The following is a 21,954-nucleotide window of genomic DNA, read 5'->3' on the forward strand; positions in this document are numbered from 1 at the left end:
CTGCTCACCTGCAGCTCTGGCTTCCAACACCCTCTGGAAGAAAAAAAAATAAAAGGCCTCTCAGAATCCTTCCTCTTCCTGTAGTGTCAGGTGTGTCATCCCTCCTACCTGAGCACTGTGAGGGATGCATGTGCATTTGTTTAACCTCAGTTCAGCTCCACTGATTTATGAAATCCTCTTGCAAGCACGGTGTTGAAGGACTGAAAACCACTAGTTTGTGAGGCTGTGCTTGAGGAGTGAGCAGGGTGGGTTAATCACGTTAATTAGAAACTCCATTAAGGTTTAGGAGCAGTGAAAAGCCCAGCTTTGCTGAGCTGCTATATCTAAGGCTAGTTTGAATTAGAGCTCAGACTGCACACTGAAATTCTGACTCTTGTATAATGTGTCTGAGATAACTTTGTGGTTTGAAAATGGTGTATGTAACATGTTGTTTTCTGTTTGGTTCTACAGCAAAACAAAACTGGGTTTAAGACAGAGCAGTAGTGTTGCTGTCACTTGGTCTGTGAGCCGTGAGCAGCTGTTCTGAGCTGCGGGCAGCTGGGAGCTGTTGTCCATGGGCAGCAGCTTCAGTCTCCTCTCTCCTGTTGGGAAGAGCTGCAGAACAGGATGTGGCCAGGGCTGCTGCTGGGAGCCTCGGCCTTGTTGAAGGCCCTCTGCATATCTGCGTGCACTTAAAATTCCTTAAAATTTACAAAACCTACATCTGAAATTGCATGCAGAGTGGTTTTAATTTGTATAGAAGATGTAATAAAGGCATTGGATGTGTTATATTATAGAAAGACCGGTAAGTATGACTGCATAATGGAACCTCTTGTGCGAATGCCTTACACAGGCTGGTACTTGTGCTCTGGGAAGTACACAGGGTTGTGCCTGGGCAGCAGCTCTGTTTCTAATGGCTCTGGGCAGAAGGCTTCCTGGCACTGGGAAAAGCCCCGGCCCCTCTTGGTCCACATCCACCACTCACCAGAAACAGCTGCAGGTGCAAGGTGGATCCCGTCCTTTCCCCAAAGCATGTGATGGAGGCACGTGGAGGATGGGTTTGTGTTTACCTGCTCTTACATGCTTGCTCATGAGTTTAAATGATGTGCTGGTACTGCTGGGTCCATGCTCCAGCATCGGCGCTTATTAACATAAGAGTCATTACGCACGGAGCGGAATGTGGCACTGAATGGTTTCTGTGTGTTGCACAGAGCTCGTGCCTTCAGTTACGATTTTCTCAAAAGGTTGATTCCCAGCTTCTCGTCAGAACATTCTGTGCAGGCCTCTGCAGCAAGAAAAATTGGACCCAATTTAAATAGACAGTCTTGTGAATTCTGAAAGAATTTGGGCATTTAGCCCAGGAAAGGGAGAGTTCTGTGCAAGAACTTCATTAACCCTGTCTGTCAGCAAAATAAGGAATCAAAGGAGCTGTGCAGACTTCCCAAAGAACAGATCTTCTTGTTCTGCCCCGCAGCCGCGATGTGCAGCGCTGATCCAGGAGCTGTGTCTGTGCCCTGGGGAGATGGAGCCAGGAGCAGGGTTACGCATAGAAGAGTGGCTGCTGTCAGTTCCAGATCCTCAGGAATGTGTAGGGAAAGACACCACAGTACTAGTGCTAGTATATTGTTCGAGTATAGATGCTAATACAGTTGTCCTTACCATATTTAGTGGAGGAAGGATCCAAACCTGTTTCTAACGTAGATGTTTTTGTAAGTAGAAAGATGTTAAACCTTTTTTACTCTGGGAAGAATTTCTGCTTCCGTTTGACTGCTCCTGCAAGGTCCAGATACCGGGAAGCTCCTGCAGCATCTGGCTGCTGTGTCTGCTGCACGCAGGCTTTACAAGGTGGCTTTGAAGTTGCCTTTGGATTTGAATCGTATGAATCTTCAGATCGGCTGGGCTGCGTGGTCCTCAGCATCATTTCCTGTGACTTTTGATTATGAGGAATGTAAATACTTCAAGCTGTTGTCCTGATGTTTTGAAGTTGGATGTGCATATATATATATATATATAAAAACACATCCCCTGGGTTCCTTTGCATGAGAGCCAGGTGTGCTGGCTGCAAGGACTGCAGCACAGAGCACCCCTCATGGCCACGTGTGAGGTTACTGCAGGCAGGTGGAGAGATGTGGCAGTGTCTGGCAGGGAACAGACATGATATGAGTATATTTCTAGCTCATATTTAATCGTTCCTTCATTGGAAATGAATGAGTTATGAGGAGGATAACGTAAATGTTCTTAAATAATTTGGCTTCAGGCTTGAAAGTTAGAAGATAAGCATGTTGTTGCATGCTTAGTAAGCACCATGGTAAAATTCCAGGTAGATTGAGTATATGTTTGTTTTCAGCATGTTTCCTTAATGCTAGTAGCGGCCTGCGAGGTCTATCTCAGCTGTTTCAAAGACTGTAAAAATGAACCATAGTATCATAGAATGGCCTGGGTTGAAAAGGACTACAATGATCAAGTCGTTCCAACCCCCTGCTATGTGCAGGCTCATCAACCAGCAGACCAGGCCACCCAGAGCCGCATCCATCCTGACCTTGAATGCCTGCAGGGATGGGGCATCCACAGCCTCCTTGGGCAGCCCAGTGCTTTCGAGAGGCTCCTAGTTGCATGAAGAAGAGTATGAATTAAGGAGCCTTGGCTTCACAGCATATGTGAGTGCTGGCTGGAGAAAAGCAGCCCATTCCTTGTTGGTCAGTAATTACTGTATTACCTGTCTTCAGAGGAACTGGTTTTCACTTTAAATGCAGCTGCCTGCTGTCCATACTCGATTTTGTATGTGAATATGCATTTGGTATTTATCTGCCCACAGTAGGGACAGTGTACACAAATATGTATGGGTGGCGGTGGCGGCACAGTAGGAAGTTCTGTGCAGGGAAGGAAGTGTTAGGGCTGGTGGAAAGGAACATTTATCTCACTGTCACAGTGATTCTCTATTCATAGCCATAAATCTCTGAGTACCCCTGGCATTGGTCTCTTGGGAGCCCTGTGAAGCCATCCCTTGTAATGAATGGATGGAGCTAAGTAGTGTTTCAAGTGTGTTCAGGTTCAGAAGACTTTTAGAAACAATTCTATCTCCTGGTTTGGGACCAGGTTCTGAGGAGGTGACCAAAAAAATGGGACTAACAGCAGATATCTCACATTAAACCTATTGTGTGTTGTGTGCCACAAGAAGAGGGCTTGCAAGAAAATAGTGGTGGCAGCAGCAAGGATCAATCAAATAAAAGGGAGAAGGAAATTGATCCGTGGTTGTTGCTGTTTGGAGCCATAGGGGACAGCATGCAGAGCTCATCCGCATCAGAGCCCTCTAAGCTGGGGTGGGTGCTGCTGCATCGAGGAGCTGAGTGTGAAGGGAGGCAGGATGGATACGTGGGAGATGCTGAACCAAAACTGGAAGCAAGCTGGTAGCTGCCTGCCTGCTTGGTGGTGGCACTTAATGAAAGTAATGGCATGAAAACCTTTCTGTCAGACTTATCAGCTCAAGTACCCTCTTCAGGTGTATGGTATGGATGGAAAAAGGGGGATTTTGATGCAGAGAATGCTTGGAGAGTACTTTGAAGTTGCACTATAGATTTGTCCCTGAACTAGACTAGAGAGTACTTGAAAAGATAATGTTGCCACAATTGGGAATAAGCTCTGGGTAGCTTAAAGTTTGTTGACTTAATGTCATTTTGCTTCTAGGTATGAAACAGTGAATTACGGTGTCTGTCACAGCATTTGTTTAATGAATATCAGTTGTTGACATGAAAAAGCTGTAGGTCTTCTCAGCCATTTTGCTGCAGCATTCTTGGTGGGTTTGGGGTGTTCAGGAGGCCGGCACCCTGTTACTGCCCGATAAGGCTTTGCAGAGAGGATCTCAACAAAAGGTCAGCATGAAATCTTAACACAGTGCTGTCAGGATAAGCACCGTCCCAGTGTGGGAGGCTGAGTGCTGCTCTGCAGGCAGGGGATGGGTGCTTCCATCACCTTGGCCTTGGGGGGCTTGGAACCACAGGTGCAGTTCTCACTGATGGCTGTGCTTTGGTTTCCGCACTACCTCTGAAACTAGGAATACGTAAATGTATAAGAGTTCTTTGCTGTTTTTGTTCTTAGAGGTCGTTTCCATTGTGGGACCATTTGTAACTTGCATCCATGTGAGTTGGATGAAGGAAACCTTCTGAAAGGCTTCAAAAACATCTTCTGCTAAATGTCATTCATGTGAACTTTGATTTAAAAAAATGCAGCGTGGTGTCCTTAGGACTTAAAATATTGATAGTTTTAGTTTGAAGCACAACTATTAGTTGTGTCTGATCGTCGATGCTTTGTTACTCACAGCACCAGAGCCAGGCTCTGCTGCTTGAAGCTTCCCTGTTTCCACAGGTGGAGAAAGCCATTTTCTGCCTGCTGCAGTTCGTCCTTCAGAGGTTTTGCCATTCAGAATGCATAACATTTTTTAGATAGTATCTTAGCCTTTGGTTATGGATGGTGTTACCATGCCTAATATAAAGTTGTGTAACTGGGTGATACTGTTTTCAGGAGTTTGTTCACGCTTCCATGTATTTTATGCTTTCCTGGGCTCTGCAGGTGTGCCATGTTCACACTGTTACATTTGCTGGTGTGTATGTAGATGTGGTTTCTTCTTAATACAGAGACTGAGATTTTTGACTCTCCTGGCTGATGGCACATCAGCATTTGTGCAGTAGTTCATGCCTGAGTCTTCTCACGGCAGCCTGGACAGGCAGCAGGACAGCAGCACTCCATGGGGCTCCTCATGCATTTTTGCTTCACTGCCCTGTGCATTTCACTGGCATTCCTTGTGTTTTCTCCTTTAACATTTGTATTTATAGGGACCTTTTTCCAGTGTTGGCAGGTATGTGTTTCATGTCACCATGAGGGTTTGGATGTTAGACTGCTATTTGCTTATGGTAATTTCCAGTCATCATGAGGTGACTGAGAGAGATGAGCAGAGAGGAAAGAAAAAAAAAAAAAATTGTCAGGCATTTACAGTAAATACTCCCTGCTTTTGGAAACACTGTCAGAAGTTTAATTGTTGGGTTCAAGTGAGTTTGTCACACGCCAGACAGAAGCAGTCTGCCGCGAGGAGCGGGTCGTGCCCTCCCACCAGGCAAAAGGGAGAGTGAGAAGCGGGGCTTTGCAGGGCTGCGTCACCTGGCGCTGCAGAAGGGATGGGGCAGGCGGCTGAACCCAGCCTGTAATGAGGTTCTGCACGGCGGCGTGCATGGCTGCGCTTGCTTTGCCAAAGCTCTTCAGTATGATGGATGAGATTTAAAGGTTGATCTGCCTAAATTGCAATGAGAATACTAACGACTGAGATATTTCTGTTGTGAACTATTCCTACCAGACATCACAGCCGTGACAGAAATGGTGTAAGATAATGGACAATAAAAGTCACTCGGAAATAATACTCTCCCAGGACTGGGTTGCCTTCGGCACAGCACGTACCCTGAACCGCAGCGATAATGTAATCATGAGCCAAGATCATCATTTAAATATATAGGTAATCTCATACAGCATCCTGACAGATTTATTTTATGAGCAGGCAAGAGAGAGAATGTTATTGGGCAGTGGAGAGGAGGAGCGCGGCTGTGCTGGTGGGACAGCAAGCCCTGCAGCTCTGTCCCTGGGGACCCTGAGCCTACAGACAGGCCTGTCCTGCAGCATGGCCCTGCCTTCCTGCCCCTGCGGGGGTCAGGGCAGCACCTCGTGCTGCTCTGGGCTGTGGTTTAATGCCCATAGGTTGCTGGGACAACGTGAGGACATTTGGATGTGTTTTACACCGGGTACCCAGATAGTGCTGCATGGAGACTGGGAGAGGGAGGTGTGGGGGAGCAGCTGAATGGAAAAGCAAATACAGATGTAAATAGTCTGTATGCGTGCCGTGATACTGGAGGGTGTTGGAGCTGGTCGGAGGTGCACTCAGCCCCAGGACATCCCATGAAGGGCACAGATCTGTTAGGAGAAGTGAAGCAGCTCTCGGTGAGCTCAGGTACATTTTCTCAAAGATGGATTTATTGCAAACTGGGTGCTGGTCCAGCTGGAAGCCTTTCTCTTCCTTCTGTTGTCAGAAGCTGTGTTTTCCCAGTGCTTCAGGTGCAGACAGACTGTCCCCACCACTGACATCTCTGCAAACATTGACACAGGCTGCACATTCAGCAGTACACTGCTTCTTTGTGTGCACGATATCTTGCCCAGCCAGTATCAATGTTTCAGCAGCAGGGAATTGTGGTGTATTTGGGAGCAAGAGTTCCCTCTGATTTTGGTACTGTTGTGCTGGCACAGAGGGAAGCATTCCTACTTCCAACTGGCGGGGAGGATGCAGGCTCCCGCCTCCTGGTAAGGATCGGATCATTGAAGGAATACATCAGATCACATGAAACCCAGAACCGAGGTATAAACAACTATTTTCCTCAGGAGAAGAGGCTGCTAAAATCTTGCTGTTTCTTTTTTAACCTCCTTCTGACCTTTTAATGAATAATAGGGACACCTCATCACCAGCTGATAGCAGCTGCTGTGTTGTTGTGTGCTGTCACCTGGCTGAGCCATTGCGTGGGGCTGCAGGTAACTGCTTGCAGGTGGGACTCGTGCCTTCCTTGGGGAAGTCATCCAGCTCCATGGCTTTTGGTGTGCTGCGTCCCATTCCTGTACTTCTATGAGTTGCAAGGAAATGTGCCATGCTTGCTGCTGGAATCCACAGGGTAACTTAATGCACAGGTTGTGTGGCACGGCTCTCCAAAAGCCAGCGGTGTTATGTAGGATTGTGCTGTGCGGTGCATGTACCTCTTTGGGTGTCACGAAGGGCCCTGCAGCGCCGACCTCACGAGGATCTTGGCCACCTCCGCAGCGCTGCCAGCTGCCCAGAATAGCCGGGCTGCCACTTGGGAGGACACGCTGTCCTGTAGGTGTCAGCGGGCCGCTGTCATGTGAGCTGTGTGTATCTCTTTTCAGAGCTGATATTTGGTTCTCTCTGCTTCCTTTGCTTCCAGCTGCAGTGCCTTAAACAAACAGTGATCAAACCTGGACTCTCCAGCTGGTGAATTTGCGCTGCCCTGAGCTGCTGATGGCCTTTCCTCTGCTCAGCCCTCACAGTGACACAGCCTGGAGTTTCCCATGGAAGCCAGAAAGTTTGGGCTCCCCCGGGGTACCCCAGACGTGTGTCGGATCAGACGGTGGTTTCTCACATTCAGAAGTGACCACCTCCACTCTCTGAGCTCTGCTCCCATCATGAGGCAGGATGCAGATCCCATGTTGGGTGGGTGTGAGGCTGTGGATGCTTCCTGGCACTGCGTGGTCGTGCCTTTTGGTTTTGAGGCTGCAAATTCCTGAATCCCTGTAGAGCTGGGTGTGGTGTGAAGGGCAGCTGCCTGAGCTCCAGGTGTATCACAGCATTCTCTGCCTGCGGCCTCAGATGAGAAGGAGCTGCGTGTTGCGTTCTGCCTTGAAGGAAACAACCTTTCTTAAAATAACAAATATTGAAGTAATTAAGGTGGCAGTGTAAGGCAGCTGTGGCAGTGTAGCACAAGGTAGCACTTTCCTAGGGCAGTTTTCATAGGGATACATTTTTCATTTTCAAATACCCTTGCCGCTAATAAATCATCAGATACCTGAAACTAAAGGAAAGTTAAAATGGAACTTCTTTGTGCTAATAGTGGCCGTCCTGCTTCCAGCAGAGCTGCAGAGTACTGACTTTGGGAAGCTCTTTTCCCTGAGGGCAGCTCAAGCAGCAGCTGTCCCTGCGGCCGTGTGCGTCCGTTTGCTGCAGCCCACCAGGAGCTGCTGCTGGAAGGGTCCGGCACGGCTGCTTCAGGCACTGCTGACAACTGTGAGAAGAGCTGAGCCTGACTTGCTGCAGAAATTCTTCTGCATCGTATTTTCTCTTTCCCCGTTCATCCCCCCCCAAATATTTAAAATACCTTTGCATTTTAAATTAAGAATTAGTCATTGCTCAGATGCCAGGCGTGCACTATTAATACACTAATGAGATCAGGTTGTGCTCTCGCTGAGTGAATCCTTGCCAGAACTCTTGAAACAAAGTACTGAAAATGCTGGGGCTGCCACTAAATGTTGCCTTGTCGGTGCTAGAGACAGCAGCAATGCAGCCCTAAAGTGGATCTCCCCCAGGACGTGTGTGGATGGTGAATATTTAGCTTGGAATAACATTCCTTAATCACACAAGAAATCTACAGCATTCTATTGGATGGGAAAGGACATCAGTGCAGCTGCATGTGCTGTATATGTGGGGAGTGCATTTCTGGGCTGGCAGTGCTCCCAGGGCTGGGTCCCATCCTGGACATTGCTGCAGGAGCAGTGCAGTGCACGCTGAAAGTGCCCCTGTGTAGCAGAGAGCACAGCTGGGCTGAGTTCTGGGCAGGTTTGGGTTGGGTGGCACCAAAGGTTTCATTCTCTGGAAGCAGCGCTGCCCGTTGAGGTCACATAGTGCCACATGGCACCAAAACCTGCAGCTGCATTGGGGCTGGTTAAGGCATTCTTCTTGAACATCACATCTAAGTGCTCGTCCCTTCCTGTTACCTGCAGGCTTCTGCTTTCTTCTGCAGTACAGCTCAACATCCATGCAGGGTTGTCATGCTGAGGAATAACTTGCTCTGGTGGAGGTGCAGGATGCAATGCCAGGGGTTTGTGTTACAGGTGCTGGATTTCACAGCTCTCCACTGTGCTGTCCACAGCATGAGTGAAGTTACATTTCAATCCGTGTCCTGGCTCTAATCTCCACAATTTAGACCTTTCTGCATAAAGTGTTGAGGTTGCTGGGCTGGTCTCCATGAGGTGTGAACGGTGAAGTCAGAGTAAAGTTGGTGAGCTAACTTTAAGCCTGATAATTTTGTGGGATTCTTCTATTTCATGCTATGGCCTTTTGCTGTGTAATGCAGCCATAATGCAGAGCGGAGCACTCCAGTTCCCATGTCCTCGGCAGTGGCCTTCTTGCACTTTCAGATGTGGATCTGTGGAGCGTGCACTTATGCTCGAGCACTGTCTGGCTCTGAGTAGCATCTGGGCATTGTTTTGCTCTTCCACATGAATTGAGATGTGTCAGCTCCCACATCTCTCTGTGGAGTCTGTAACAAAATAGATGGTAAACTGGGATTCGTAGTTACTAAGTGCATAAGAATCATAAGGGAAGTTTGGAAGTTTTCTGTGTTTGAACTATGTATTACCATCTCTGGAAGAACACACAGAGTTGGATTCATGTTGAACATAAGGTATAAAGTATTGCAGGACAATAGAAGATGCAGACCCTAAACCAGAACTTAACTAACGTGATGCAGGGAAAAGCATGCCTTCTCCTTGCCCTGTGCGTGCCTGGTTGATTGCGCATGCCTCAGATTTTCAAAGAGCTTTAAATGCTTTAGAAGCAAGCAGTGTATGTCTGCTTGGAAATTTTCCAGAGCTGGGTACCACTGTGCTCCAGCACAGGGAATGTTCTGCTGGCTTGTAGCTTGCTCTGCTGGTTTGCAAGGACTGCTCTGGTGCTTTGGAACCGTCTGGAAGCTGGCACACTGCAATTCACTGCGAGTTCCTGATGCCTGGCAAAGGTGTCTGCAGTAGTGACACTCACTGCTGTTAGATTTCATACTTAAGTCTTTTGTAGTGCACCAGAGAGAGAATAAACTGCTGTATTTTGCATTATGAAGTGACACCCATAGTATCTGTGATACAGCTGTTCTTGCTCTGCACCCTCAGGAGCACTGTCTCAGCTCGCCCTGTTGCTGTGCTCCCTCCACATGCGTACAGACATGCTTGCGCTTGGGTTTGTCTTCTCCTGGCAGGTGCTGCTCAGGGCAGTTGGCTCCGCTTTGCTCTGGTTTGGGGAATTACACACTCTAGAGGAGGGATGCAGGGGATGGACGGTGTCCCAGTGCTCATTCCCATGAAGTGTGTGCTGATGGCTCTCTCTGCTCACAGCCCGCAGGTCCAGCAGCGCTTGGCATGTGGGCATGGAGGGGCAGCACGAGCACCCGCAGCACCTGGGGGACCAGACCAGCGCCCTCTGCAAGCTGCCAGGCCAGGACTTCCAGCACGACCCACAGGTGAGCATGGCCAGCCCTCACCTTCCCTTCTCTGCCCTTCTTTCCTCAAAGACCTCTGCGGTTCTGAGCCCTGTGGCTGTTTTCTCTTCTGTCTATAGCCCAGGTATATCCAGTTTGGGATGCTGCCAGCCAGCCAGTCTCCTGAATCCAATTTTTGATGATGATAAGAGAAAAAGGAAACAGTTTAAATTTTGCTTAGTGCAAGTATTCTTTAAGCAGCCTGTAAATATGTGTTTTGTGTTGGCTTTCTCTTCTCTTTGATTTTTTTAAAAAAGGCTGAAGAAAAGCATTTGTTAGAGTGTAAACAAATAATATTTTATTTCCTTGCATGCTTTGATAATAACTGCTGAAGAGGTAGTTACAGAACACCAGATAAAGTTCATTCTGTGTGCAGGCTCTGTGACTCCGTATTCAGAGAGCTTCTGGGAGGTTTCTGCCCCAGAGTGTTGGGTGGATTCTGTTTCCATCCTGCCTGGCAGTGGTTCCCCTTCTCTTGCCTCCTTCCGTACAGCAGAGAGCCCCGACCTGCTGCTTGGGTGCTCCGGCCTTGCAGCCAGCAGTGCTTGTGGCTCCTGGGACAAGTAAGGGCTGCTGAGAAAGCTGTGCCTTGTGCCCAGCGCAGGGTCTGCAACGACGATGAGTTGCCTGCACGTACAGCAGTGAATGTATCCTACACAGTACTGCTTGGAAAATGCATCGTATGGAGCAAAGCCCCCCTTTCCTAATGTAGCAATTTGTCATATTAAGTCACTTAATAATAATTGAATCCCCTTGATTAATCTCCTAGAATTAGCCAGTTGCATTTTGAGCAATTAGGGTTAATTACTGCCTCATTTGGCAGGATAGAGCCCCTGTAATTATTTCATGAACAAGATTAGGAAGTGTTCCTGTGTAGCAGATACGTTCATGGCATCTTGGAGCACATGTTAGAATTTGTAATGACATAGTTAAATGTAATTAGTAGCTAGTAATCTGCGTGCTGCTGTTGTGCTGATGCTGAGTGGGCTCATTTTGCCGCATGGTCACTGTGCAGTGAAACCTCTCCTCAAGGCTGTGAGCAGCCAGGTTGTGCTGGTGGGACTCTTGCAGTAAATTGTCTGTCTGGAGAAGGATTAGGACTGTAGGGAGACTTGCTTAGATTTTGTTTTTGTTTGTTTTAAAAGAAGCAGTAAGTGTGGTTTAGGAATGAGCATGAGTTGTCACACTGACAGGGCAGGCCCATGTCTGCTAATGGCATAGGATGGCCTGTTACATGCCATCCAGCTGCAGAGGCTCTTTGGTTTTTCCAGATTGCTTTGCTTATTTCCACGTTACTGTGAATTTCTCTCTCTCCTTGTCGTGAACTGCTACAAATGGCTGTCGATGGCGATGGTAAAACTTTGACATTCAAGCCCAGTTCTTCAGCAAACTTTAACTTGTGGGTAACATTTGAGGTGAAGGACACCTCGTGCTGTGGTGCAGTCTGGTTTTGAAGCCACAAAATGCAAAACCTGATGTATTCTTCAGTAATTACTTGACTGCCTCCTTGAAGGATAATCCATATTTTAAAAGTTTCCTCATCTCTTGTGAGCTCAGAAGTTCTTTTTTTAATCATTCTGCTCTAAAGTGTTCTCATAAATTCACACTGGAATTTCAACCTCAAAGTATCTGAAATTCTTTTCAGGTAAGCATTACTAGTGGAGGTGGGTGTAGAATTCGGGACATCATAAAGAAGCTCTGGAATGCTGCTGCTGATAGTAAATCATTGCCTATAATGTATACGTGTTCAGCTGTAGGGGCTACAGCTTCTCCATCTCCTATCACAGATGTCTTTTAAAGGTGAAATTAGTTTACGGTAAATGTCATTCAGATGAAGTATGCACTTTAGAAGCAAGGAAACAGTTGCTTTAAAATTAATGATGCATTGCAAATATCAGAAAAAAAAAAAAAAAACTTATATCCAGCATAAAGATAATTAAAATTCAGGTCAGAGCTGTATGACTTCGTCAGGCTAAATTTTTTAATGAGATTTCAGAAAATTAATTGGGCGAGTATGTTTTTTACTCTTCTAAAGAGTATTTCATTGCGTGGCTCTACAGGAAAGAAGCTTTTATTAGTATCGAAAGGCTGTAGCATCTGACTTTTAACTGTTGATTTACCAATCCTTAACAATTTTTAGCTTGACTCAAAATAATGGAAGCCTTGTGCAGCCTTGTAGTGCCCATGCAGACTGCTGGGCAGTGTCAGTTCTCCACACAGCAGTCAAACTGCAGCAAAACAATTGAACATATCATCATGATGAAGATATAATAAGACATTAATCGGTGTTAATGCTCAGGGTTTACTCTTTGAGCACTGGGCAGCGGCCATTGCCATGTGCTTTTGGGCTGGTGTTCTCTTCCACCCCTCCAGGAGCAGCAGTCCCACAGGTGCTCTGCAGCATGCTGACACTCTGCTGACTTTCTGTCTTGGTTCTGTTTCACCTCTTGGTGCTGTGCTTTGCTTAAAGCACCAGTAGTGGCTGCAGGGAGGGCTGCCAGGAGTGCTCTCAGGACTGCTCCAGTTTCCTCCAGTGTTCTAATAATAACAGAGAGGTAAATTTATTGGTCTCATGTTTGCAAGAGCAGAGGGGCTGCAGCTCTGCCCGTGTTCTCTGTGTCTTTGAGTGAGGAGGGCCAGGTAAGTCACCGAGCATTGCTGCATATTGGCACTTCTGGAAGGGAAGCAAAGCCTCTCATCAGGAAAACAGCCTATGAGGTTGACTGGTGTCACTGCAACAGACATCCCTGAGAATCTGAAAGCAGGACTAGAAACTGTGTCCTATCAAAGAAAAGCATGTAGAGAGTAAGGATTGTTTATTTTAATGCTGTTCTCAATGGTTGCCTGTGCGTCTTAACAGTCTGATAGGTAAGGACTCCCATTTATCTTTCATTAATTTCTTGCCACTTTGGTGTATCCATTTGGGGCCGTGCAAGGTAAAATAGATGAAGTCTTTATTGCATTGTTTTCTTCTGTGTTTTTTATGTTACAAAGCCTTACTGATGCCGCTCTGCAGGAAAGAACTTTGGGGCTGAAGTTATGGCAGACATCTCCCTAAAGGACTTGCAGAGGGCTGTCGCCCCGTAACTTCTGAGAGCTTCCAAATCCTTGCTTTTGCATCAATGATTACATCTAAAGCAGGGTGTGTGTGCTGGAGATGTAGTCCCGAATAGCTCGTTCTTGGAGTGATCTCTGCAGTTCTGAAAAATGAATGGCCTCTTTATCCGAATGAGGAATTAATTGACTTCAATCTTTGGCTTTTTTTTTTTTTTTTTTTTTTAATTGGAGCTCTAGAAAAATGAGACTTCATTGTGTGGATGAAGAGAACAGCCTTTGTCTCTGAACGAGCTCTTCCCAGCCTGTCCCCTTCCTCCAGCTGCCCCAGCAGGCGTGTGCAAACAGCCACGTTTCACAATGTCTTTACAGTTCTGGGGCTTCACTTTTCAGGCTTTTTTCTTTTTTTTTCTCTGGAGCTCCATCACTGCCCTCCATGGCTCGTGGTCCTCCAGTATTCACACAGACACCAACACTTCCCTGAGCCTGAATTTGTCTGAAAATGAGAAAATCTAGCTTTGACAGACAGATCTGGACATAATGGTGTTATCCAGTCGTACACCCTGTTTGTGTATGGAACTTCTTAGATTTGCAGAAGTAAAGGTCAGAGTTTATTTGAGCGAGGAGGTGTTGGTTCTTTGACAGCCTTATGGGAAGTTCTAGTAGTTCAGCTTGGGGGAAATAAAAAGTCCCCTTTGTCAGAAGTCATGACAGAAGTGCCGTGTGTGTAAGGCCACATTCGGAGTGATGTTCTGAGTAGGTCAGTGTTTCTCAGGTGTGCTAATCCTGTAACGTGACGTGTAAATGTTACCTGCTTACATCCAAGTGCAGGAAGCACGGGAGGATTTCAGACAGCCATGGGAAGGCAGCGCTGCCCTGGGCTGGAGGGAGCTCTGCTGCGGCCTGGCCCAACCTGAGCATGCTCTCTGCTTTGTGCTGCAATCAAACATCTTCCAGCCTGGACGAAAGCTCCATTATTTTAATTAGGTCTGATAGGTTGTGATAGCGAATGCAAATCTAGGTCATTGCATATGTAAATGTGCAGCTGTAGTCCTGGAGGATGCCAGAACATATCAGCTGAGGTGTCCAGTCGTCACCCAGCATTAACTCCAGCACGGCAAGCAGACTTCAGCTGCTAACCATGGCAAGTGGTGGGGACGCACATGTCCTGTCACTTGACTAACATTTATTTACGTTTTCAAGTTAAGGAGTTGCTAGATATTTCTTGGCACGTGCTTATAGTACTGATTTGCACTTAGGCGCTGTAGATGTAAACATACAATTTAATGATTAATGAAGGGCAAACAGGTACCATCCCTGATCCTAGTATGAATTTCTTTCATAAGAGGAAGTTTTGTCATAGCTGCTTCATCAAATCTCATTAGAAGCATTATCTTTGTTCCTCCCAGGCAGGGAAGCTGTTCTCCAACTTTCACACTACTTGAAAGGAGCTGTGTGGGGGCTGAGGGGCAGTGGGGGGCTGTGCAGGGCATGGGGGGGCTGAGCTGTGTCTGGGGGGGGGAGCACTCCCTGACCAGTTCAGCTGAAGGTGCTGGTATGAGCTGCTTGTTTCTCTGGGAGCAGCCTTTATGTGTAACTGCAGATTAAGCTCTGACTGTACTGTCCTCAGCCCAGAGAAACAGAAACCATTCCTCATGGTATGAGAGTACTGAAATGCTCGTCATGTTGGATGGAAAAATGTACCTGTGGCGTTGGTGTTTCAAAAAGAATTACTCCGAGTGTCATTTCATGTGAAGAGGAGTGGTTTTGCTCTTTTAGGGAACTTAAACTGAGAAAGCTGCTGCTGACTGCCTGGAGATAAATATCCAATTATGTGCCTAGTTTAATTAGCAGACATTGTGTGGACGTTCGGGCAGTGTGTTACTGTGTTCTCTGGAGCCCTAAGTCTGGTGCAAGGAATGCATCCTGTAAGACATCCTTGCACTGGTGTGTGTGCAGCAGTGGTAGAAGTTGCTGGGCTTGGAGCTGTACCTGCACTCGGTTCTGTTCCCACCTGCACCCCTCTGGGCTGGGAGGTTACAGCAGCTGCCATCCCCTGTGGCTGGCTCTGCCTGGGTGTGGGACTGGGGCTGGATGCTGAAGATCTGGTTTGTTTTAAATCCAACAGAGACATTTAACGTCATACCCGTATCGCTGCACGCTGGCAGACTTTCAGATAGAGAAAAAGATCGGACGAGGACAATTCAGTGAAGTTTACAAAGCAACTTGTCTTCTGGACAGAAAACCTGTGGCATTAAAGAAAGTTCAGGTGAGTGCTGGAATTCAATCTTTCTTTTTGGTGGACAGAATGGCACTGTTTCTCTCACTGCTTGGACTATTGCCTACAGCTTCTGGGGTCAGTTTACCCTATCGTTAGCCCTTGGGTGGCTTTAAAATAAAGAAAACATTTGTCTTTGGTCTGCGGGCTGTATGTGTGTGCACTCATTGCAGGAGGTGCCATACAAAGATGGGAAACAAAGACCAGTTCCTTGTTGAATAAGTTCTTGGGTTTTGTCACCATCTCACTTTAACCTTCTGCTTTTTTGTCTCTAAAGATTTTTGAAATGATGGATGCCAAGGCTAGGCAAGATTGCATTAAAGAGATTGACCTCTTGAAGGTAAGAATCTTATTTTTCAATTGCTTTGTTTTGAGGAAAAATCCCAGCTGATATAATACTGATATAATACTGATATAATACTGGAGTGTTTGTTTGCACAATATCTTAGAGAAGACCAGACAACATTCCAAGAAATTTGTTTAGTTATGGTGAAGGGAAGAGCGGGGATTTTTGCTGACAGTCTGCATACATTCCAGTATCTTGCTTATTATGCAGATCATTACTGTGTGGGTTGATTAATTATTTTTTGGTTGTTGAAGACAAATGTATCTTCCCAGCTAACGCTACTCAGGCTTAAACATTGTTAGAGGTTTGTCGTATGGGATAAACTAAATGAAGGCTGGAATGCAAGAAGAGAGAAATGCATGGTAGGAGTTGGGAGGGATGCGGGCTGCCTTCCTTGTCACTGCTGTGGTGGTTTGATGTGTTCTACTGGCATGTGGTGCTGAAGGCTGCAGCTGGGTTTGTTGCATTGCATGAACTCTGATGCCTCCAGCAGCTCAGCAGAGTTTTCCCATCAGAAAGTCCTACAGAAGGCAGAAGAGAACTCTCAAATCAGAGGCTTAGCTTTACCTACAAGAGCAGTGTGCCGTGTCCTGCCATCAGCCATGCCCTGAGAGCTTGTTTGATGGATGTGAGGCGTCCTGATGCACATTGGGTGTTGGTACCCACTCTGCTTGGGGCTTTGGTGCTTTCTTGCCTAGAATCTGATCTTAGACTGATGTGTCTGAGGGCAGACACAGGAGAGAAATTGCCCAGAGAGGATGGGCTCTGCGATTGCTTTATTTATCAGTGTCTCTGTCTGGTGGGAATGCTCCTCTCCTGATGCCTGCACATGGATCCCATTAGTGCTAATGCGCGCCAGTGTTGAGGCATCGCAGATGAGAATCTATCCCCTAATGTGCATGCAGAGAGCCTGATTAGCATGATGGATTGTAACAGTGTTTCTTTTGGCTTTGTAACCCCAGAAATAGGCAGGTTGAGTCACAGCTGTTTAGTAGATGAAATGCTCACTTCAGTAGTTTCTAAATTTACTGCATTTCTAAGAGCGCAAGTGAAAGAAAATGTGATGCAAAATGAGCAAGAGGGAACGAGGAGAGAAATCTGGGCTCTCCATTTTCTGCTAAGAGATCACAGGTTTCCATTTTAAGAAATTGAGACATAAAATATTAAGATGAATTTTAATTTGAGCAGGTTTCTTAATTTGGATGTGCGAGTCAACTAGCAGTCTGAGCAGATGCAGGTTTTTAAGAAACACTGATGGTAAAAAGATGTCAGCAGAAAAAAACAACCGTACTTAAATAAAAGTAAGAAACAAATATGGAAGCATAAATAATGGGAAAAATAGAGCGGCGTACTGCAGGAGATTTGTACGTTATTTTACTTCCATCAGATTTTAGTTGAATTCTGCTTTTGTTTGTAGTAAGGAGTCTTGTAATCCGTAATTGATGCTGTGGTTCTGTTGGGTTATTTGTATGTCTGGTTCTACTGCTTACCCAGCTTCTCTCAGAACGCTGCTTTAAAAATGTGTTTACAGGAGGAAAGGTAGCTTCACCCTGTTCTGGGCCATGTTGCTCTTTAAGCACGCTTTTTTATGTTGTGCTTTTGATAAATGAATTTATCTCACGTACATTTTTACTAGGATAACCCAGAACACGGTTTGTAGTTGCAACTGTTATCAACTGCTTTGCATAATGATTACAGAAGTGGTGCAGGTTGTGTATCTTTGAGTTGTTACTGCGCCATTATACATCTTCTTGCACTCCCTCTATCTACAGCAACTGAACCACCCCAATATAATTAAATATTTGGATTCTTTCATTGAAGACAATGAACTTAACATTGTCCTGGAGCTGGCAGATGCTGGTGATCTCTCCCAGATGATAAAGGTAAGGACGTGTTGATTCTGAGGGGCTGCTCAGTGGTTGGGCTGGGAGGCAGCTCTGTGATGGCTCCCAATGGTGCTCCTCGGGGTTTGCTCACCTGGAGGATGGTGGCAGGACCCGGGTGGATCACAGAACTGTAGGTGTTGGAAGACATCTCTGGAGGTCATCCAGTCCAACCCCTCCCAAAGCAAAGGCTGCAGAGTGGGGTGGTGGGTGTGTGCTGTTCCTTATGGGATTGATCTGTCCCATCTCTGATTGATGGGGACATTTAATTCTTGTTGGATTCACTGTTCACATGGCGTGTGTGCTACTCTGAAGACATTCAAGGCAATGTATTGACTTTCCTTGCAACAGGGATTTGGGTTTGAGGAAATGTTTCAAGTTCTTGCTCTTATGTTGCTCTCAGGAATACTTGTATCGCTGCAAACCAGCTTTAGTTAAGCTGTTACCACCTGCTTTTATATTTTCTTTGACATGTTAATCTTTAGACATACATCCCTTGTGAGAACAGATGTGTTATATCATGTTTGTTAGCACTCTCAACCTTCTCTCAATGTTTTACCTGTTTTTTTTGCCATCATTATTCCGTAATTATCATAAATGAATGTTTGGAAAGTTCTCCTCCTCCTTGTTGTCACAGTTAAAATATCTTATTAACAGATTTGTTTTCTTTGCCAGCAGAGCTATGAGGCACTAGGCCAAAGGCTGTCAAACAAGTTACACATCGAGTCCGCAGTCAGTGGCTAGATTTACACTTCCCATGAAAATGTGCTCCCTCTCAGGGAATGCCCAGGGTGGGTGAGTGCGCCGGGGCATGGCAGGCTCTGGGGAGGGCCGCAGGAGAGCAGGCCCAGAGCTTCCTGTCATTCCTTACTGAGAGCTGAGAGCCTCGCTTAGTTACCTGCAGCCAGGAGGGGAGTTATGAAGAATTCCAAATAACAGGTTGGGGCAGATCCCAGCACCAAACTCCTCCCATGCCAAGCTTTCCCCTTTTCCCAGCAGCTCATAGGGAACCTGCAGTTTGTCACAGGCCTTTGGTAGCGACGGCGGTGGGGCCGTGAGGACAGAGTTAGGGCTGCTGTCTTCCTGGGCCATGCAGGGGTTTGTCTGCTTTTTAAATCATAGCTCACAAGAAGTTTTACCAACATAGTTGTCAGATATCATCGTGGAAAATACTTGCTCTTGTGTTTGGTTTTTCAGCTTTTAGCTTAAAACCTTTCTTACTGATGAACATGGTTTTTCATCTGTCAGAATTGGCTGCTTAATTATCATAAAAATATCTTTATGTCGTATACACAGGAGTTACATGTTTCATGTCTGGAAGCTGCACAGCACACGTTCTCTCTGCTGCTGCTCCCAGGTCCAGTCTGTTCTCCCACACTTTTGTTACATGAGTGGGGAGAATGCTGAGGGCCTTTCCTGGGTCGTATGGACCTTACCTTTCAGTGGTGCAAATATTTGAATTCAGATGTTTATTTGTTGGTTGTTTTTTGTTGCTTTTTCTTTTAATGAAGGGAAACAAATGAAGTACCCACCAACTAACACCAGGGGGGAATTAATTTCTCCTCCTGAGCACAGTAGGAAGCAGAGTTGCTGAACCTGGGTTTGCTGCCTGCTCTTCTGCAGCACCGCCGTTCCCTCCATCCCTGGGGAGTTCAGGCTTACGTGAGGATTTTCAGTGTTGGAGAGGCGGTGGGAGCAGCAGCAGCAGAGCTCTGAAGGTGCGAGAGTGATAAAAACAGGGACTGTCTTTGTCACGCCCCTGTTGCCTGCATTATTTATGAGGTATTGTAAAGCTGATGTAAGGGAGGGCCGCTGGAGAACCCACTGGAGAGTTGGGGCTCTCTTGTAAATGTCAGACAAGTCTTATTGGACATGACATTTAGAAAATTATCACTTGTGGTCTTGCATATCCGCTCTTAAATACTTAACTGAAAATTAAATAATATTATCATGTATATAACACTTTATCCCTCACCCTCTGTAATTCCTCTGTGCTCTCTATCAAGTTTGGGTTTGAAACTGTTGCAAGCTGTCAGACTTGCTGCCTGGGGAATTGCACGGTCGTGCCCCTTCACAGCTGATGTGCAAAATAAAATTTGCCATTACTTGAGTCAAACACGAACCAGTAACAGCATTTCACATAAACTACAAAATGTGACAACGGACATCAGATGTCTGTACGGAGAGGAAAAAGCACGAGATGCGGAAAGGGGCAACAGCCAATTTCCTTCCTTTATTCTTGCTCCTGCATGCTGCTGACTGAAATTCTCAAGGGTATGATGCAGAAGAAATGCGATTGTGGAATGCTAGAAGGATGTGCAGCATTTCAGAGCTGGTTGTTATCCAGCAATACCTTATATATCAAAGGCTGAGGGTAAATCTTAAACCACTGCAAGTGTATTGGAAGCAAGTTTAGTTAGTGCTTCAGAGGAAGAACGTGCTTTGTGTCTAGCACAGGAAGAAGCAATGAGAAGTCAGGGACCGATAATTGGAAGTAGTGCAGTTTTGGGAAGCACTGGAGGAGGCTGAGGTACTTTGCACGATGTGCACGGCTGTGGTGCAATCCTGAAATGGAGACGTTGAAGGTGCGTCATGTTTAGCCTTCGCTGCAGCGTACAACTGGTTATTTATCCTGTAATAAGTTACTGGGTAGGAAGACCGAAGTATTGGAGATAACCATCCCTATGCTGCACCGCTTCTTATTGACTGCATCATGTTTATGATTATTTTATCTGAGAGTTTTTAGTACCCAGAGGTCCACAGAATCTGGACTCGGCTATGCTTGACGCTGTATAAATGCACATAAAAATGGTCTCCTTCCAAACCCACGTGTGTCTTGATCAGCTGTGTCTTTGCATCTCACTGGAGATACTTCAGTTAATTTAATATTCCTATTATGCATGAAAAGGAATATATTATCCTACCTGATCACGGAAGAAATACAGATACTTTATTGATGCTATGGCCATCTTAGAAGAGGAATCACGTTTCTTTGTTGTTAATAGACTGTATGATAATGAATGTTTATGAGATATTTTTTTTAATGATCTTTTGTTACTTAAGGCAAAATATTTGAGACATTTGTTGTTCTGAGGCATTAAATATGTTTTGCAAGGTAATTAAGGAGATTAATGCTGATTATAATTGGTGTCCATTCAAAAATGTCAAACCTATTTAAGCGTATTTTTCGTAATAGTTGTTAATTAGTGGACTGCATTGAAGTTTGCATACAGAGAGCAGGAGTTAAAACTAATCAGAAAAAAAGTCATGCTGCTGCCGATCTGGAAGACGTGAGCGACCGGCAGCTGACGAACACGAGCCCAGGACCTAGTCAGATATGTTGCTTTTTCACTGATCTTTTATTTATTTCCTTCCTCAGTATTTTAAGAAGCAGAAACGGTTAATCCCAGAAAGGACGGTGTGGAAATATTTTGTGCAGTTATGCAGTGCGGTTGAACACATGCACTCCCGCAGGGTGATGCACAGAGGTAACATTAATTCAGTCTCTTTTCACTGAATAATAATATAATGTTCCAATTAGTAAGCGCCTACATTCAAAAACAATTATGCTGATGTTCAGCCAATGCATGTTTAGAGGCTGGAGCTTGCGAGATGGATTTCTCCTTCTGTCTTTTTGCCTCATTGTTAAAGGATTCAGTTCGAAGTGAGTGTGCTATTAGGAAGATGAGCTGCTTTGTATTCCAGACACTGATATTGAGTAGAAGTGTCAAACATGCCATTAGAAAAGTGTCAGAAGTAAAATGCTGAGACTACTGGATACAGTGAACTCTCTAAGAAATAGTCTTCATTATATTAGTTGTGACCTTAGAGAGTTTAGGGGAGTTTTCCTCTCTTGCAAGCTTTTCTCAAGTATTAATACAAGTTTGTCCCCACGCTCTGATCACCTTTTCTCCATTTCTGTTAATTGTTTTGGATTTCTTGTCTTGGATACAAGTTCAAAGCAAAAAGTTCCAAAAATTATGTTGCTTCTTCCAGCGTAAATGAAATGCTTAGTGAAGGACCTGACCCAAGAGGTGCCGATACCCAAAAGGCACTAATTCCAGCCTCTTCTGCTTCTGCCACTTTTTTCCTTCTTGGAAGCAGTGAATACTTAACCAGTTTTCTTCAGCAGTATGATATCATTTTTGCTCCTTTTTCCATCCACCCCTCGTGTAGCTTGTCTGTACCTGAATTGCTTGTACTGTAGGTAACTGAAATATGGAATCCTGTGTATTTAGCCTGCTCTGTGAGAAAGAGCCTCCCTAATTTTTGGCCGTATGTGTCTTCTTGGGAAACCAGGCTTGTAGTGGCTTTTACAGTACACAAACAAAATGGGCTGTACGGAGCCCA

At 45.7% G+C, this 21,954-nt stretch overlaps 1 protein-coding gene across 2 annotated transcripts in view; it reads left to right on the forward strand.

Annotated features, from left to right (window-relative positions):
- NEK6 (NIMA related kinase 6) overlaps positions 1–21,954 on the forward strand; it is a 48,358-nt gene that overhangs the window by 8,094 nt on the left and 18,310 nt on the right. For both annotated transcript variants that reach the window (XM_072352580.1, XM_072352581.1), the window contains exons 2-6: positions 9,901–10,025; positions 15,226–15,366; positions 15,653–15,715; positions 17,494–17,604; positions 20,984–21,092. In XM_072352580.1, coding sequence (XP_072208681.1) covers positions 9,933–10,025; positions 15,226–15,366; positions 15,653–15,715; positions 17,494–17,604; positions 20,984–21,092 — 517 coding nt within the window. In that variant the 5' untranslated portion in view covers positions 9,901–9,932. The remainder of the gene's footprint in view (positions 1–9,900; positions 10,026–15,225; positions 15,367–15,652; positions 15,716–17,493; positions 17,605–20,983; positions 21,093–21,954) is intronic.

Source organism: Excalfactoria chinensis, chromosome 18 (genome assembly GCF_039878825.1).
Source record: "Excalfactoria chinensis isolate bCotChi1 chromosome 18, bCotChi1.hap2, whole genome shotgun sequence".
Lineage (NCBI taxonomy): Eukaryota > Metazoa > Chordata > Aves > Galliformes > Phasianidae > Excalfactoria > Excalfactoria chinensis.